The sequence below is a fragment of the Castanea sativa genome, chromosome 8 (genome assembly GCF_040712315.1).
Source record: "Castanea sativa cultivar Marrone di Chiusa Pesio chromosome 8, ASM4071231v1".
In the NCBI taxonomy this organism is placed as follows: domain Eukaryota; kingdom Viridiplantae; phylum Streptophyta; class Magnoliopsida; order Fagales; family Fagaceae; genus Castanea; species Castanea sativa.
In genome coordinates, this window is record NC_134020.1 from 51,225,303 (window position 1) to 51,243,708 (window position 18,406).

At 34.7% G+C, this 18,406-nt stretch overlaps 4 protein-coding genes across 4 annotated transcripts; 1 reads left to right on the top strand and 3 right to left on the bottom strand.

The window, feature by feature from the left end:
• Positions 1-226: 226 nt before the first annotated feature.
• LOC142607663 (uncharacterized) lies at positions 227-1,511 on the top strand. Its single transcript, XM_075779231.1, has one exon. It carries the CDS (start codon positions 275-277, stop codon positions 1,370-1,372), a length of 1,098 nt encoding a protein of 365 aa, XP_075635346.1. The 5' UTR covers positions 227-274; the 3' UTR covers positions 1,373-1,511.
• Positions 1,512-4,711: 3,200 nt separating this feature from the next.
• LOC142608425 (large ribosomal subunit protein eL31-like) lies at positions 4,712-6,602 on the bottom strand. Its single transcript, XM_075780203.1, has 2 exons — positions 6,426-6,602; positions 4,712-5,152 (listed from the first exon to the last, which is right to left on the bottom strand). The coding sequence occupies exons 1-2, from the start codon at positions 6,500-6,502 to the stop codon at positions 4,873-4,875; spliced, it is 357 nt and encodes a 118-aa protein (XP_075636318.1). The 5' UTR covers positions 6,503-6,602; the 3' UTR covers positions 4,712-4,872.
• Positions 6,603-7,978: 1,376 nt separating this feature from the next.
• LOC142607853 (18.5 kDa class I heat shock protein-like) lies at positions 7,979-8,828 on the bottom strand. The gene has a single exon (XM_075779502.1). It carries the CDS (start codon positions 8,667-8,669, stop codon positions 8,199-8,201), a length of 471 nt encoding a protein of 156 aa, XP_075635617.1. The 5' UTR covers positions 8,670-8,828; the 3' UTR covers positions 7,979-8,198.
• A 2,117-nt stretch (positions 8,829-10,945) lies between these two features.
• LOC142606508 (uncharacterized) lies at positions 10,946-18,062 on the bottom strand. The gene is made up of 13 exons (XM_075777845.1): positions 17,606-18,062; positions 17,062-17,267; positions 16,771-16,968; positions 16,214-16,285; positions 14,899-14,994; positions 14,540-14,619; positions 14,359-14,434; positions 14,064-14,274; positions 13,652-13,854; positions 12,303-12,408; positions 11,952-12,041; positions 11,601-11,796; positions 10,946-11,498 (listed from the first exon to the last, which is right to left on the bottom strand). The coding sequence occupies exons 1-13, from the start codon at positions 18,060-18,062 to the stop codon at positions 10,946-10,948; spliced, it is 2,544 nt and encodes an 847-aa protein (XP_075633960.1).
• Between the last annotated feature and the right edge of the window lie 344 nt (positions 18,063-18,406).

The following is an 18,406-nucleotide window of genomic DNA, read 5'->3' on the forward strand; positions in this document are numbered from 1 at the left end:
ATTTTGAACGAAATAAAACCCACTTGGTTAATCAATAGATATTTACGGTCGACAACGTCTGAGTCGAAACAAAAAAATCTGTCCTCCTAGGACTACTTTAAAAAAAAAAAAAAATTAAAAACAGAAAATCAATCCCAATCTACGAATCCATGTTAGGGGTAAAATCGTCAGAAAAAAAAAAGACCATTTGACTATCAAAATGCCTATATAAACCTAGTCACTCACTCACTTCCCATGTCCATGCTTCACTCTCCAACGTTAAAATCTAGCTACAATGGGCAGTGTGGTTTTGTTTTTAACGTTAACATTGCTCGCCGTCACTTCTTCCACCGTTAAGTCCTGCCCGCCGTCAGACCGGGCAGCACTGTTAGCTTTCAAAGCTGCCCTCCACGAGCCTTATTTGGGCATCTTCAATTCATGGACGGGCAGCGACTGTTGCCACAACTGGTACGGCGTTAGTTGCGACCCGGAAACCCATCGGGTCGCCGATATAAACCTCCGTGGAGAGTCCGAAGACCCGATTTTCGAACGGGCTCACCGAACCGGGTACATGACCGGGTACATCTCACCCGCTATTTGCAAGCTCACGCGCCTCTCTTCTATTACTATCGCCGATTGGAAGGGAATTTCGGGCGAGATTCCGGATTGTATTACGTCGCTTCCTTTTCTCCGAATCTTGGATCTTATCGGAAACAAGATTTCCGGCGATATTCCGGCCGATATCGGGAGGCTGACGAGGCTCACTGTTCTCAACGTGGCCGATAATTTTATCTCCGGGACAATCCCACCTTCTATAACGAATATCTCCAGCTTGATGCACTTGGATCTCCGAAACAACAAACTTTGGGGCGAGATACCCCGAAATTTCGGCCGACTCAGAATGCTGAGCCGGGCTTTACTGAGCCGAAACCAGCTTTCCGGGAAAATCCCAAGTTCCATTTCGAAAATTTACCGCCTTGCAGATCTGGATCTCTCTTTGAATTCACTCTCCGGTCCGATACCGGACTCGCTCGGCCGAATGTCGGTTCTCGGAACTTTGAACCTGGATGGCAATAAAATTTCGGGTACCATACCGGTGAGTTTGCTCAACTCGAGGATAAGTAACTTGAACCTGAGCAAAAATGCGATCCAGGGTCAAATACCGGACGTTTTCGGGCCGAGATCGTACTTTACCGCGCTGGATTTAGCGTATAATAATTTGAAGGGTCCGATACCGAAATCGATAATATCGGCTTCGTATATCGGACACTTGGATTTGAGCCATAACCACCTTTGTGGCCCAATACCGGCTGGGTCTCCGTTCAATCACCTTGAAGCGTCGTCGTTTGTTTATAATGATTGTCTTTGTGGGAAGCCATTAAAAGCTTGCTAGAAGGAAAAAAAAAAAGTGTTTCGGCCGAGATAGGATGAGTTTGTCAGTGTCGGTAAAACCGAAATATCGTGATTTGTTTGTATTATGTAAGAGTAAAATTGATACTCCTATATATTATGTTTTTAATTTGTTGATTATAGTTTGTGTTTAACCAGCTCAAAAAAAAAAAAAAAAAGGTTTGTGTTTAACCATATATATATGTTACGTTGAGTAATGAAAAAAATTTAAGGTTTCAACTTTCATGCACGTAATTTGCATGGATGGAATTATTGTGGCGGCCACCAAGGCACCAAATAATTTACAATTGTGGAAAAAATTGATGTCAAATTCATTACTAGTCACGGACTTTCATATTGATGTGGCCAAAAATAATGATGATGATGAATTATGACTTTGAAATAAGATTTGAGAATTTTGGTTTTAAGCTAAAGGTTAAAGAAACTATTGCTTTGGACTTTATAGTTTGACGGTGAAAAGCTACCATGACAACTGTGGAAAAATTAGAACAATTTGATGAACTGTGTGTGACATTAAAATCGTGTAGTTATTTCGGGGTTCATTGTCATTGCGGTATTGGTATAATCAATGTCACCGTCGGCATGGTCCTTTTCGACATCTTCATTGTAAAAGGGTCGTTTGAATTAGGATGGGATAGAATTGAAGGTGCACTTGTCGTTTTGATAAGATTCATTGCATTTATATGATTATATCTATATATTGTTCTGATTAGCATATAATTGAAGCCCTCCATACAAGATGTTGATAAGCAGGACGGAGTCATGACGTAGGGTTAGAGAGCGACTCTGCTGTGAGTTGTGTGTAGCGATTTCGACCTTTGAATCTATTGCTTTATTACTAAGAATTTTTGTTTAAAATTTTTTAAATGGCTAAATTGTTTGTTTTGAGGAAAATAGATTGATTGAGCTTAATTTTTTAGTTTTATTATTGATAATTTTTGTTGTTGGGCTAATTTTTTTGGGCTTGTATATTTTGTTTTAAATTTAATGTATTAATTTTTTATGTTCTTTAAAAGTTGAAAAATGTTAAACTACAAATTTTTTACAAATTACTAATGTGATGAGTGGTTATTGATAAGTAAAAAGTTATGCAAGTGTACGAACCAATAAGAATTTGTTACCTCAAAAGTTTGTATAAATGTTGTAAAAACATTTGTGGCTATAACATTACTCTCAAAAAAATTAATGGCATTATTAAATGGGGCAAAGTGTAATTTTATTGAACAAAATTGCTAAAGTTAGTATCTATTAACATAGTAATATTTTTTTTAAAAAAATTTAGGGGGGGGCCATTGCCCCCCTAGTCAAATAATAGCTCCGTCCATGGTGATAACTAATAAGTATTATCATCATAGGAATTATAGGTGGTAAAATTGGACATCACTCGCGAACCCTACACGACACGGCACAACACAGAATTAGTGGATTATGGGTTGAAGTTTAACGAGTTCGTGTCATATTTAGGTTGACATGACTAACCTATTTAATAAACGAGTTGAGTTAGTATTGCACATAAAACCTGTTTGACCCGTTTAATTAAATGACATTTTATCAATATACTCTTCAAACTTTAGGTATATAATCTTATTAGTTGTTGTAGTTTATTTTTTTTGACATATTGTGATTGGTTATTTGTGATATTGGGATATACTTTAGTTTTGAATGATTATTTGTGATATAACTATTTATTAGTTCTAAATTTTATATTAAAAATATTCATTTTTTTTGTGTTTTCATTAATTATTTTTTTCATTTTGATAAAATCTGATAAACAGATCAACACGATTGACTTGTTTAACAAATGAGTCATGTTAGGGTTGAGGAATCTTGACCCGTTTAATAAATATGTAGGTTAGAGTAGACCTATATAGTCGAATACTTATGAGTTGACACGACACGAACCCGAAACGCGAACACGAAATACCACCCCTAATAGGAATGATCTCTAGTTATAACCAGTTAAATTTTTTTTTTTGACACTTACTTCAAATGGAAGATATATTATTTAAGTAGCAAAAGATATCATTTAAGTAGCTTAAGACATTTTCAAAATTAAATGAAACCTCATTTTTCCTGAATTTTATTTTTTAAAAATATTTGTGAAAATTATAACTGCTCTTGAAACATAATTTTGTCATATATTTAAACAATTACGACAAGAAATTTTTTTAAATGAGATACGACTTGGGTCTAGGGTGACACTGCATTGAATTCCATATAATGCAAACATGGCACATGCTCGCATTATATTGAATCTAGTGTACTAAAGCATTGAGCCTTAGCATAGTGTTGAAGTGTTGTGTATTAGAGCAGTGAGACCTAGCCTTATAGTGGTGTACATGTCCAATCAATCACCTAATTAAGGTGGAAAAAAAGCTTCTAGGAATTTAAGGGTCAACTGGTACATGATGATAATCATCATTGTAAGAGCAAATCCTATTGAAAGCTCTTTTTGTGCAAGTTGTGCATAGACAAAACACATGGGAGTGGGGATATGGTAGCAGCTTCTCTCAAATAAATATAGAGAAAGACAGCACACGTGAATGTACGTTTTACAATTAAAAGGGAGAGGGGTCCAAGGGTGGAATGAAGAGCATTGCCACGTGCGGAAGACATCCCATGTATCATGTATGAATATGATTAAAGTTTGGTAGCTCAAAGCAAACTACACGGACATCCATTTAATACCATGATGTAATAAACAGAACAAACGCATTACACGAGCATCCATTCAATACGATGTGATGTCTTAAAGAGATTGCCTAACGATTTCTGGATAAATGGTACATGAGTAGTTCAAACTTCAAATAGCACATCATTTTATTGCAAATCTATGGTGGATTGTGAAACTGTAATTTCAAGATCTGTTGGTTCTAGTAAGCGTTCTTTTTGTCGAATAAAAGATCTAATATTCAATCCCTCGGTCATCAATCCCTCGAATTATTGGGTTTTCAGGTTTCAACTACGGATGGGTATCAAAAAAAGAAAAAAAAGAAGCTATGGATGAAAAAATAATCCACTCTTCAACCTTTATATCCTTGTCCACTTCAATATAGATTTTGTTAAATCACAATTTGTGTCAAACTTCAGGGGCCAAAATGGTTATCCAGTTCTTAGATCATTATGCCATCAACAAAATTTTAACAACCAAAAAACACACATGAAAGTTTGGATGAAATTGGAACAATTTGGTCACATAACACGCATCTTATTATGAATCACTAAATTCATACCAGAATGGTTGCATAATAAAAAGTAAAAATGAATATCATACAAACAATGCTGCAGAATTAATTGATGTGATCAAGGGGCAATCTAGAAATGGACCAAAAATACAAAAATTGATTGGCTTACAATTCATTAAATCAACTCTCAGCTGCTCAAATGTTAATGTCTAGACAATCCATAAACATATCCAAAATTCTAAGTAAAATAGATATAAAATAAATGAGTTACCAAAAAATTAGGCAACAATGTTACTGCTCAATCATCTCCTTCAATGACCTTCGTGCCCAATCCCTTCAAACCCTCAGGTGGAATCTCAGTGACAGTGACTAGTGAATACAGCTCCTCCTTGGCATCTTCCTCATCATTTCTTTTCCGGGAAATGCGAACACGAATCCTCCTAGGCACACTTCGGATCCCATGGCTCCATATTAGCTTGTTAAGCTTCACATCCACCCTGACATCTGTTGTTCCCATAGCCTTCTGGGCAAACTTCCTAATCTCCTTTATGGCCTTTGGAGCCTTCTTTTTGAATGTGCTACAAATAAAAACAACAAACACCACCAGGGTTTTTAATTTCGAAAGTAGAATTACACTTTTAGGAAATCAGAAGAAACTAAAAACATAGATGAAGTAGTCAGAAATTTAAAATTTGCTGTCTCAAATCCTGATCAGAAAGAACTTGATGCTATGTATCATCAAGTATAATCCAAATTACAACACTAAAAATCAGGATTTTGAAATCACAGAAAGCATTGAAAGGCCCTTAAATTACATCATAAACAGCACTTGATGTTAATGTTACTGAATGTAAACTTAGCAATTCTTCCCTGTTGAATTCAGTTAGAATGAATATAATCAAAAAAAGTCGAGGTAAGTATTAAAACAACAAGGACTTGATTGATGCTTTACACTTCCATTTCGCAAGCTAATCCATTCCAAAACAACACAAGGACACTCCAAAATTTTACGGTATCAGGGATATCCCTTCCATGTACATGGATTAAATGGATTTAGCACATGATCATTGAAATGCATAGGGCAAATTATTCAGTTTAGTCAGAGTAGATTAGCATTTTCCCAACTCATTCATTTAATACACACTCGCATAAAGTCGCAAAGCAGAATCTAATAAACTCTATGACAGAAGTTCTGAAACTACAGTTCCCCAATGGTGATACGTTTCAAATGTGTGGCTGCCATCAGCCATTATAGGCACATGATGAAATTAAAAAGAGAGTCCATTTACTATGTACCTTAGAAAGTACAAACCCATCATCTAAAATGGCCATTTTACAAAACTGTACTAGTCACCCAATTACTGCAATGTCCCCCCATTTACAACAATGGACTTGACTTTTACCTAAAGTTGTGCATAAAACATAATGGGTTCCTTCAACTTCAACATGGCATCTAAACCCACACTAAATTTGAGAGAAAGCATGTACCTATCTTCTCTAATAAGCAAGAAGTAACTAAATTATAAAATGCCACCAAAAAAGAACCAAACACAAAGATAGCTACAAAACAACCAATGTCTTAGCTATTAACTTAAAAAACATTGCAAAACAAAATCACAGGAATACCAAACTAAAATCCAAAATTGCTCAATTTTAGAGATCCAAACAAAAAACCAAAACCCCAATCACTCATTTTCAGCTTAATACCTAAACCCAGTCGAAATTTTCCATTTTTTTTCACATGGGTTCAAATGTGTTACAGATATGTGCATGTCATTGACGATAAATATGGAGGACAAAAATGGAATTTAAAAAAAAAGAGTTTCCCCAAACGAAATTCAAAGCGTGTACCATCCATGAAGGCGCTTGTGGAGATTGATAGTGTACTCTCGGCTGACGACCTCCTCTTTTCTTGTCTTTTCCACCATTGTTGCTGGTTTTGAAGCTTTTGCAGCCGAGACAAACCCTAAAACCCTAATTTGGTGAAATTGTAAACCCTAGCTGGGAACAGAGGGCGTTGAAACGAAATATATATGTAGTGGTGGGCTTGTGGTCTAAAATGCATTAGGTGGGCTTTTACTAGGGAAAGGGCTTGGTGGGCCGATTAGTAATTTGCTTTTTTTAGACTAATATTGGGCTGGGCCTGGCCTGGCCTGTAGTGGCAATTTGGGGTGGCTATTTATAACTTCATATTTATCCGGGCTGATTTGGCAAAAATAAGGCGGTAAACGAACCAAGTTGTTTATGAATAACTTGGACTCGACTTGATAAAAAGCTCGTTTATGTTTGTTTGTTTACAAATAAGCTAAGTTTGAACTTTAGTTTTAAGCTTGTTTGATAAACAAGCTAAGCTCAAGCAAAAAAGATTGTTTATGAACAAGCTCCTAAACAATATAGTTCGATACAAAACATGCCGAGCTTAACCTTATTTATACCTTGATATATGTTAACTCAATAAACTTATTATTATGATATTATACATATGTTTTCGAATGTTAATTTACTTAGATTTTTGAAGATTATAGTTGTATGAATGACAAATGTGGATGTAAAAATTGTATTTTGAACAGTTAGTCAAGTTATAGACAATAAATGACGATGAATGAATTTAATTATGTAAAATTATAATGTGAACAAATTCTAATCACGTGTGTTAGAAGCATGATAAAATAAGTATATTATACACACACATATGTGTGTGTATGTATATATATTTGTTTACTTGATTTTTGGTGATATAAGCATTTGATGATGCAATTTTTTTTGGATCTCAAGCTAAAAAACTTGACTTGAGCTCAAGTTTGAGCTTGATATTAAGTTTGAGCTTAGCTTGACTAATTAATCAAGCCAAGCCAAGTTAAGCTCAAGTTTTTTAGCATTTTTACAAGCTCAAGTTTAAATATTTTTTTTAAGCTTGTCTCAAGCTCAAGCCAAGCTTGAGTATTTAATTTTTATTGATAAGTCAAGCTCAAACACACACTGCTCGACAAAGCTTGACTCGTTTACAGCCCTAGGCAAAAATATAACACGTTAAAAGGTATTTGTTTTCACATTAACACTTTTTTTTTTTGATAGGACACATTAACACTTTTTGAAAATGAATAATTTACAAAGATTTTCTAAATTTTTTTTATGTTTAGTATCGACTTTAAAATGAATTAAAAAATTATCCTTTTAACTTTCTTTCTTTCCTTTTTATTCCGTTTGAGGTAAGATAGAGTTATTTTTCAACAATTTTAACAACATAACAACTAAATTTCATGCTAAGTTAAGAGATAATTTTCTTTGATATTTTTTTTATACTGCCAAATATTAGAAAATGCATAAACTTTTCCAATGAAACAATATATGGATGCAAGCAGCAATATTATTATTATTATTATTATTATTATGTTGAGAAAATGTAAGCAGCAATATTAAGCACTCTGTTTTTGCATTCCTTTGGACTTCCAAAACATTACAAGCTTTTACATACTCCCCGTACAGCGTATATATGGGGAAAAATCATCATAATTATCAAAGAAACATACATGTACTAAATTTATTATCTGCAATCACAATTTAAGGCCATAGTTTATTCTAATTATATTATGGTATAGACTATAGAGGGGCCAAAATCACAATTTAGCCAGAAATCTCAATGGCCTTGACATCAGGCTTCTTAGCCTCCACCTTAGGGACTGTCACAGTGAGAACACCATTCTCCATTGCAGCCTTGATCTGATCCATCTTAGCATTCTCAGGAAGCCTAAACCTCCTCAAGAACTTGCCACTGCTACGCTCCACTCTATGCCACGTGTCTTTCTTCTCTTCCTTCTCCACTTTCCTCTCCCCGCTTATTTGCAGCACTCTGTCATCTTCAACTTCAACTTTCACTTCCTCTTTGTTGAGCCCAGGAAGATCAGCCTTGAACACATGGGCTTCTGGGGTCTCCTTCCAATCCACACGGGTGTTAACCAATGCAGAAGTTTCTCTTGCAAACTGAGGTGGTTCAGATGAGAATGGGAAATCCTTAAATGGGTCCCAAATCTCGAGCGAGAATGGGTCCAATATGTTGCTTCGGTGGCTACCAAAGAAGCTTGGAATCAGAGACATCTTAGTTAAGAGCTGTAGTACGAAGAAAACCTTTGAAGTGGTTGTTTGTTGGAAAAGCTTACAATGACACTTTGCTAATTCTAACTGGTTTGGGAAGAAAGAGTGCGGTAGCGAATTTATAGGTTCGTGGGGATTCTTCAGGTATTTTCTAGGGAGTTCTGGTTGTTGCGTCATGTATGTCTTTTTCCTTTCAGCTTAATGAATTTTCTGGCTGTTTCCTGATTATTTTCAACGAACTTTCTAGCATCTTGGTGAACCTTCTTTGGACTTGGCCCACTCGGGTATTGGGCCTAATCCACAATTGCATTGGCACAAATTTGACAACACATTTTCATCCCAACCAAGATTTAACAAAAAAAAAAGAAATCCTTTGTATTAAATTATTATTAGTATTATTATGATTTTATGGTCGGAGATATTTGAATTCTGATTTTGTTTCTAAAGGAGAGAGAAACAAATATCACCGGTATAAGACTCTTCACGTGTGTATTAACATTCAAGTGCACATAAGGTGTCTGAATATATGATTATGTTAGCTAGTCATGAAATAATCAAATTAATTCTAGTAAATTTTTCGAAGCATCAAAAGTCAAAGTAGCATAATATATACCAGTCATCTTGAAAATAAATGCAATTCATTGTAAACATGTTATTTATTGATTGAATAATTTAATAGTTACAACAATAGGAATGCTGAGTTCGATAGAGTAGTAGTTGAGGGTGACTTAAGCATTGCGATGAATGGTTTGAAGACGAACTTGTCTTCCTATGGTTTGCTTATTTCAGATGTGTGTGTTTTTGAGAACCTTTTTTTCTAAATTATCCTACTCTCATGTTAAGAGAGTGGATAACAAAGTTGCACATTATTTAGCTAAACTAGTAGTATATTACCCAGATAATGTAATATGGATGGAGGATGTTCCATCATCAGTTTTCTCTTTTGTTCAGGCTGATTTAACCACCGTTTTGGAATAAAATAACTCAATATCTTCCTTCTCAAACAATAAGAATGCTATGCCAAAGAGTTACAAGGCTCTTAGAAAAAATTGTGTTTATTAAAACTTTAAATTAAAGACACAAAAAATTTCAAAACCTTTTCACAATTATTGATATGATATGTTATCACGATTTTTACATAATAAAAGTGACATCGGCAATGAGTTAATGTGAATGTGATGATAATTCATAATGAAAACTTGATATGCTAATGCTAACAAATTATGTAAAAAATTGTGAAAAATTGTCTCCAACATTGCTTTTATTTAAATTCAAGGAGCAACTAATAAGAAAGGGAGAAGAAAAAAAAAATCATAATTGGAATGATAATGTAAAGGACAGCACATAAAATTATAGCATTTCCATAATTTTCTTTAAGGAATATATTATATATATTAATAAAGAATAAATCATAGCAAAATTGTAGTAAGGTAATGTATTAGATAATTATTAATTGCGGTGCATATTAGTAGGGTTATAAATAAGTCATGCCGAATATTAAAAGTTTAGATTTGCTTAATTTAATTTAATTCAATCACAAAGCAAGTCCGGACACATCATCAAGCTATAATATATATCTAAACTTGGATTATTTTTTTGTTGAAGAATTTCAAGCTTGTTCACAACAAGCTATTTAATTAAATTATTTTTTTCCCCGCATATAATAACAACAACAATTAGAATTTCTTACCGCCTTCACAATTTTATTCCAATAATTGACAACTTCATTATAGTTATGAATATATCATTTGAGTCAATCTATAATAAATATATCATTTGAATTTGACAATGACCATGAGGATGATGTGACTTGATTTTAGAAGAAAAAAAATATTTCGTGAATTGCTAACGGAGCCAAACTTTAAGATGTAAAATTAAGTTCTTGAAATTTTGAAGTATAAAATCCAGTAAATTTTAAACTTCAGAGGTGTAATTTGTAATTTACCATACTTATTATTATTTTAATGGAGATATCAAGTGAATTAATTTTTTTTTGAGATAGTTTCAACCTATAGCGTCCACTCTTAATAATAGTTTTTTATCATCAAACCAAGATATTAATCGGTTTTTAGTGTTGTGGAGTTTGAACCCCAGATCTCTTATTATCTTATTCAACTACTTGAAATTTTGCCAATTGAGCTAATTGGAACCAAGCAAGCAAGTTAATTAGTTAAGCTTGAATGTTAAAATAAATATTATAAAATTCACTTAAAATAAACATTGGTAAGTTGGACATCACTTTATTAATATGGTGGACCTCCCACTCTCCACCTAGATTGTTAAGCTTGAATGTTAAAATAAACAGTATAAAATTCATCCCGGAAGCTCAACAATGGTGCCAGAAGAAAATTCCTCTTAGGCGCTTTTGCCACAAAGCTGATAGGATGATACTCAGTTAGTCCCTTTTCCATTACAAAGCTGGCAGCCTGATTAAAATTAACATCTGATGAGCCTGATTTGCAGCTGAGCTTGATGATTGCACTTGAATTGTTATTCACACCATTATGCACAAAGCAATCCTTGTTGCTTTCTGACTCCAATGACACTGTCTCAGCCCTTCCATCCAATCCTGCAACCAACCGGAAAATGGAAGAGCCACCGCCAGCAGGCGGGGCTGCAACTGTAAGGTTGTTATTTATTCCTTGGTGTACTACAACCATTCCTGGCAAATCAAATGGTTCCAGCATTACTGACTTGCCAATAGCATCTTTGAGTGTTGAAAATTTTGGCGGAGGTGAGTCAGTTAAGATGAGTCTAAAAGTGGCACCAACAGTGGAACTATTGCCAGGTGGAGGTAGAATTTTCATTGTAATTGAATGGTCTGAGTTTGTTGAGTTAAAAGGAAAGTTTCCAGACACTTGGGAGGAATTTGCTGATGCATTTGCGAGAAAAATTACGTTTTCAGACTCTTGGATATAATGGTTTGGGTTGGTTAAGACAAAAGTTGAGTTTCCGGACACTTGTGAAAAAGAAACCAGATAAGCATTGTAGGAAGCAGGGATTGGAGTTATCAAGTCTGAAATAGACTTTGCTGATCCAGTTTTGATGTTCCAGTCAGCCTCGGAATGACCCGCAAGCAGATAGGGGCCATAAAGTATTGCCTTAATAGATGCAAACTCAGGCCGGTCATCTGAAGGTTATTGGAAAGACTTGGTAAGCAATTTATCATCCGTAATAATTATGCTGCTAATCAGAAAAATGTACAAGAGTTGAGGAAGAAAAAGGGTATGCTTGGGATCAGGATTTGCATAAATTGTTTAAGTGGACCATCCACAATGAAAATACCTTTAATATCTTCTGTTCTCAAACTAATGGGCAGCTCAAGTGTTAATTTGTCACCAGGTCCCCAGTTTCTAGTGACAGATAGGAAATTACCTGCATCATGAACGAAATAGTCAAGAAAATGGTCATTTTCTAATAAGTAAAGCAAGTTGTCCCCCCATCCTCCCCCAAAAGAATCTCTACTTTTTGCACACATATTAGAGTTGGAAAGGATCAGATCATTAGAATAATTAAAAGATTAAACAATAAAAGGGAAACTGCAGAAACAAGCCAAGACCCTTTTTTGCCTTTTGAACTGTTCATTTTTTTGAAGACAAGGTAGCATAGAGAGAGAGAGAGAGAGGAGATCTAAACCTGGAGCTGGTACAGGCAAACTCTCAGCATTTAGCGATGCCTTAGCATTGTTTGCAAATGCCCAAATTGGTATCCTCAAGTTCAAGGTAGAGGATTTGTGTGTCCCCTGCATGTCAGAATTAGTATCAAAACCAGTTATACCCTAACAGAAACCAAATAATGCTGTGAGCACTGGCACAAAGAACATTATATTCTACACCAATGCCCCTTGCCACTCTTGTGCCCCAATAAGAAAAGTTCTTCTTGATGCTAGAATGGATCAACCTTGTAAGATATGTCCCCTTTCTGCATCTCTTTTCAGTATAGGAGAATATAAAATCTCCCTTTTTCTGCCTTAACTTAAATTTAATCCACTAATTTGTAACTGAATTATCCATTTGCAAATTGAATGATGCATTCTCAGTGACCTGTGCCTCAATACCCTGAAGGCAGTACACATTGGCCTACTTGAGCATCTCTACAGTTCATTTTTTAATTAGTCACCTTCATACCTAATTAGTACTTTGAAACACAGCATATGTTTTTCAGTCTCCACATTGTCACCCCGTGCTCTATATCAGATGGGTCAAGTACTTTGTTATGCTCTCCTTTATTGTAAATACCAGTACTGTCATATGTGATCTTTGGGTTTTATTAAAGGATGAGTATTTGTACATTAACATGAGTTGCCTGAACATTGGTGTGTGTGGCTTGTGTGCTTGCACTTGCATGTGGACGTGTGTGTGTGTGTGAGAGAGAGAGAGAGAGTATGTGGTGCACTTGAATTAATTTGGAAAGCTGTGAACCTAATCATGTGCCACAGTTGGGGAAGTACCAAAGATTATTCCGAGGCTGCAGTTCTTTCACTTTGAAATCTTTTAAGAGGAGTATCATACATAATATTTTGGAAGTAATGTCAGCATGTTGTGGAAAAAATGAAGAATTGAAGAAGGAAGTTTAACATGGTATAAAAAGAATTCAAATTGAATGGAAAGCCTGTTTTGCCATAAAGCGGCCTCTAAAAGCGGGAGCCCTTTTTCTTTGGAGAAAATAAGAAATTTGTTCAGGAAAGTAAGACCCCTAACCAGAAAAATTTAAAAAGAAAGTGAAAATGTTCTTTTGCTATGAAAATAGTCCAAGTTTCCTAGAACCATCACTCTTTCAGTATTCCACTTCCTCTAAGTTCAGCCTTATCAATAAAGGGTAAGTGTAACACAAAAGTATTTATGTAAAGGGTGAAGTGTGAATAGAAAACAGAGGACTTGTTTTAGTTTTGATATTTAACAATTTGTTATTTCTTTCTTTCACTAAGTGATGTCAAGAGCAAAATATATCCAACAGTGATGTCTAGTTTAAGAAATAACTGTGACCAGTACCTTCATTGAAGAAAATGTGAATGTCACTCGAAGGTATGGATCCGTGGAAAAAACAGGATCAACTTTCTGATTGACCAAAATATTTCCTGATTTCCAATTAAGTGAGCTTGATATGTACTGGATAATGTAAAGAACAGGATCTTTTCCTTTCTCTTCAAAATATATTGAATCTCCTAACTTTGAGAATGATTCCATTGCTACAAACGCAGCAAACAAAAAAAGTTACAACATCAAAGGAACTTAAAAGAGATATAACCGGAGATTGCTCAATTAGAACAATCATAATATGAAAAGGAAAATCATGAGATTCAACAAAATTAAGATTTTGGTGATGTGAAGAAAGAATTTGGTGGTCTTTCATTTTCCTAAAGCTATATGAGCTAAAAATTGACAATCAAACCCAGACCTGTGCCATAGCAGCACCACATAGAGTCGAATGGTGTTCCCCATCCATGGTAGCTTATGGCCTTGGAAGATCCACGACCTAGTGGGAGCATGTAAATCATCACTCCAGGATCTGTTCCTCTTTGTATGCTTAGAACACCATTTGTCAATGCACGCTCATAATAATCTGCATATGCCACTTCTTTGGTCCATGTAAACAGGTGGCGAGAGACCTACAAAATGTCACCAATGCATGCCAATCTAAACAAAGAATTTTATCATCACCCTAGAGATTTTTTTTACTTCACAAGATATACCTTCAGCATGTTATAAGTTGTGCATGATTCTTCACTCTCGGTTTGTAGAATATCTCCCACTCGCATTGGGTCAGTCCTGTCCATATGTTAAAAAGATGCACATGAGGTTTCATATTCACAGTGTAGCGTATGGAGATTCAGGTAAGAGGAGATGAATCGAAATTTTGAATAATATCAATACCAATATTCTAAGAATGATGTTCCTCCTGTTGCATAGCTGTGTGAAGAGTTAACAATGTCCATGAAGAACATCCCTATTGCCTGGCACACCATAATTTTGAATGACAATACAAATCTTTTGAGAAAAATCCATAAACATATTTAATTTCCAATAAAGTGATCAAAACAAAGACAAAGTAGTGAAGGATCAAAATGTCTCAACGAGAAAGGTGAAAAGGCCAATTAAACAGGAAGCGCCACATGCATTAAAGCAGCAACCAAAATAAAAAGGGGGAAGGGAGAGGTAAACAGTAGAAATTATAAAAGGCTTTGTCGAGTACTATAGTTGAGATTATTTATAACTTAGATAAATCAGTTTACCTTATAAAGTGGATCACCAGTGACTTCATACCGCATTTGAGATCCAATAACAATTGGTATATGTGTGTTGGCATGAAAGTCAGATATTTCATCAGCCTAAAAGTGAAAGAATGAATTTTCTTCAAATAATAGCAAGTTTGAAAATTAGAATCTAGAATAACAAATAAACTTGAATATGAATAAAGTCAGAAGAATGGAATTTGAACTTATAAGCATAGGAGATGTAGCTTCGAGAGAAGTATAAAATCTGTATGGTATTCTGAGAAAAGAAGAATGCATTCACTATTCAGTGATTCATCTATACAACAACTACCGTCCTTTTGTATTTATATTTTTGATGAGATGGTAAATATTACCACTTAGAATCCACATAAGCATAGAGACAGAAAATGGGACACAACAAATGAGACTGATGTGATTTATTACAGGATGTATTTTGCTACGGAAGTGAAATGAAAATCTACCAGAATTAAACTGGATATTTTTTAACCTAAAGATCTTGTTCAACTTGTTTAGCCATGGATGGCGAATTTTTATTTTGTTATGTACTAAGGTAGAATTGAAATAAAAGCAAGGTCAGACAGAAATTCCCAACTTCAAAGACTCACATAATAATCTTCCGTGAAACACTGGATCTACATAAAATTGAATTTCCTTTTTTCCATGGAGATTCCATATCCAACCACAGCAAATTTGGGACTAAGGCTTGGAAGTTGTTGTAGTTGCTTTTTGTTATTATTTATTTAAAAAAAATCATAATTACACAATTGACAAGAACACAAGAAGAGGTCATCTCCCATTACAACCTTTAAACAACAAATTTCAGTTCACATCTTCACTTCCTTAAAGCCCTAGACTTCAAATCTTGGTTACACAAATATCACTTCCTACTTCAATAAACAGTATTCTCTACAAAACATAGTTGGTTTTACTCTCACTTTCAAAAGCTTTGAATGAAATTTCTTTTCAAAAGCTTTGATTTTCAAGATAGGAATTTAATGGATCCACAAGTGGAAACATGTATGTCTGAAGGAAACCAAAGTGTGCATGCACACACATATGCAATCTGGAAGACTACTGATAGAGCTTATTATAAACGAACAGGTTAATTAATCCAGAAACCTTCTACAAAAAGGTGAAGCAATTGTATCATTAGAAGACAGTGCCATTCATATCTACTTTGAACCTAAAGATAACTGTTTCAGAATTTTTTATATTTGCAGTGGAGACAAAGATAAAGATGTCACAATTTATTGCTGGAAGTTTGTTAAATGACATAATGCTCCAAACTTGGCCGACAGAAAATAAGGATTACCTGTAATGCAAGTGGTCCTAGGAAGCAGGGTTTATCAAATAGATGAGCCAAAAATAAATGCTTTGGATCTTTCTGCGCATAATAGAATGAAAGGCTTATATTAGAACCAAAAGATCAGAATGACTTAAGTACTATGAAAGCTATAGAAACAACATGCCACCGGCAAGAAACTAATGGAAATCCAATCAAATAAAGAAAATTACAGTTTCCTTAATTCATATCATATTAGGCGAACTTCTGATAGAACTATGGAAACATTTCAAATGTTATTCTTTTCTTCAGTGGCTATTAGATAATGAAATAAGATACTGAATATAGACTAGTGGAATACAAATAAAGTCATTTTCATTCAAGAAAACATTTCTTGCAGGGTGCTGTCATACCATAAATATCCAAAGCACAAGTTCTGTAACAATTGCAAATTCAAATAATAACCAGGTAGACTGACAATCTTTTATTTCTCCTGATACATACCTCAACCAAGTACAGAAATAATATCAAGAAATTAAGTTTGAAGTATATATTAGAGGAGCTAATACAAAGATGAATTTACCTACCGTAATTGTATATAACCTGTAAAGAACATCATTCATGCCACCAGATTCTGTATTAAGTGATAGATAGTGCCTTTCTAAACTGAACCGTGTTACCACATTCTGAACACGGTTGTAAAAATAGTCAACCATCCATTTTACCATTTTTAAAGCTTGATCATTTGCAGCAAGTGTATGTTGATCAAGTAAGCCTGCCAAGATCTGTCAAAGTAGAGAAGATTGAAATCTAGTTGTAACTTTTTAAAGGCCAAATAAATAATTATCATCTTGTAAAGCAACAGAAGTAGATTCTACCTTGTGAATTGTGTAATAAGGAGCCCCCCATAGTGGTCTTATATCTTCAACACGATCAAAAAAGTCAGTTGGAAAAGCAGAAAGATATCCAGTGCCGATTTTCTCCTGGCAGGCAGATAAAGCAGACACTACTGCTGACATTCTCTGTCTAACAGTGTCATTGTGAGTGCTAGCCCACATTTGTGCTGTTGCACTCAAATAATGCCCTTCAAGATAACAAAAACTGGTTATTCATTGTAAACATAAAGATTAAATGTAAGATACTACAATTTCTTTAAAAGAGCATGTGGATCTTTTCATGCTACTCGACCGTACATTGGATCATATCTCTAGTTACCCTTTTTAAGCATCTGAATAATGTGAACCAATGTGCCAAATTTCACCCAATAAAGAAAAAAAGGGCTAATTAACTCTAGCTCAAACGGAACCTACTTTCAGGTAAGTACAAATGAAAGTTACTATCTTGGGTTCAAAAAACAAAAATAGAAGTAGAAATTTGTGACACGTATGGTGCAAAAGTCATAATAACAAGTTTAAAACCAACCTACAAAATGACCCCGAGCTTCATTATCTGGGGATTCCCACCCCCCATATGGCTTCCCAGGTGTTGGCAAACCGGCTATCTTCCTATAGCTCCAAACCAAACTATCCACATCCAACATCAATAGGTACTCCAAATTCGTTTGCTGTGCTTGCCAATGTATTGAGTTTGGATCCAATCTTACATCATGCAATGACATTTCATTGAGCAAATCATTGGACACATTAAAAACAGGTTGTTTTTTCATTTTTTGATACATTATTTCCCAAGTCCGTTTATAGGCGGAATTGTCAGTTATTGTATAGTTGACATCAATCCTCTTGAAATTCGAGAGAGTGAATTGAAGTGCGTTTCTTGATTCATTAGTAAGAATGTTTGTGCATTCCTTAGCCATGGCATAACGACATAAACCAAGGACAGCAAACATGACCAACATTTTAAAGAACAAAAAGCCCTCCATATTTCTTAAAATCCCAAAACGCAAAAGCCTTGAACATGCAAGAATTCAGTAGGAACAAAGATCATAAACTGCTAAAACTGTATGAATTTCAGTTCAAATGAAAAGAATAAAAAGTAGTACTTTTATTGAAAACCCAGAACACAAAGCACCCAAATTTAGTAAAAGAAAGTTGAACATAATCGAAAACACTCAAATCCAAGTGCAAACTCAAACCCAAAAAACAAAAACAAAAAAAAAAAAGAAAAAAAGAAAGAAAAGAAAAGAATCGCAAGCAAAGCTTGAACAGTGGAAAAACAGAAGCATACGTGAGGCTCTATTTATACTCGAAATAAATGACACACATT

Excerpts from the sequence above, each read along its gene's own strand:
- LOC142607663 (XM_075779231.1), top strand. The coding sequence starts at position 275 with ATGGGCAGTGTGGTTTTGTTTTTAACGTTAACATTGCTCGCCGTCACT.
- LOC142608425 (XM_075780203.1), bottom strand. The coding sequence starts at position 6,502 with ATGGTGGAAAAGACAAGAAAAGAGGAGGTCGTCAGCCGAGAGTACACT. Across the intron at positions 5,153-6,425 it reads CACAAGCGCCTTCATGGATG|CACATTCAAAAAGAAGGCTC; the intron begins GTACACGCTTTG and ends TTTTATTTGTAG.
- LOC142607853 (XM_075779502.1), bottom strand. The coding sequence starts at position 8,669 with ATGTCTCTGATTCCAAGCTTCTTTGGTAGCCACCGAAGCAACATATTG.
- LOC142606508 (XM_075777845.1), bottom strand. The coding sequence starts at position 18,062 with ATGGAGGGCTTTTTGTTCTTTAAAATGTTGGTCATGTTTGCTGTCCTT. Across the intron at positions 16,969-17,061 it reads CTTATTACACAATTCACAAG|ATCTTGGCAGGCTTACTTGA; the intron begins GTAGAATCTACT and ends CTACTTTGACAG. Across the intron at positions 14,275-14,358 it reads CAACTTATAACATGCTGAAG|GTCTCTCGCCACCTGTTTAC; the intron begins GTATATCTTGTG and ends GACATTTTGTAG.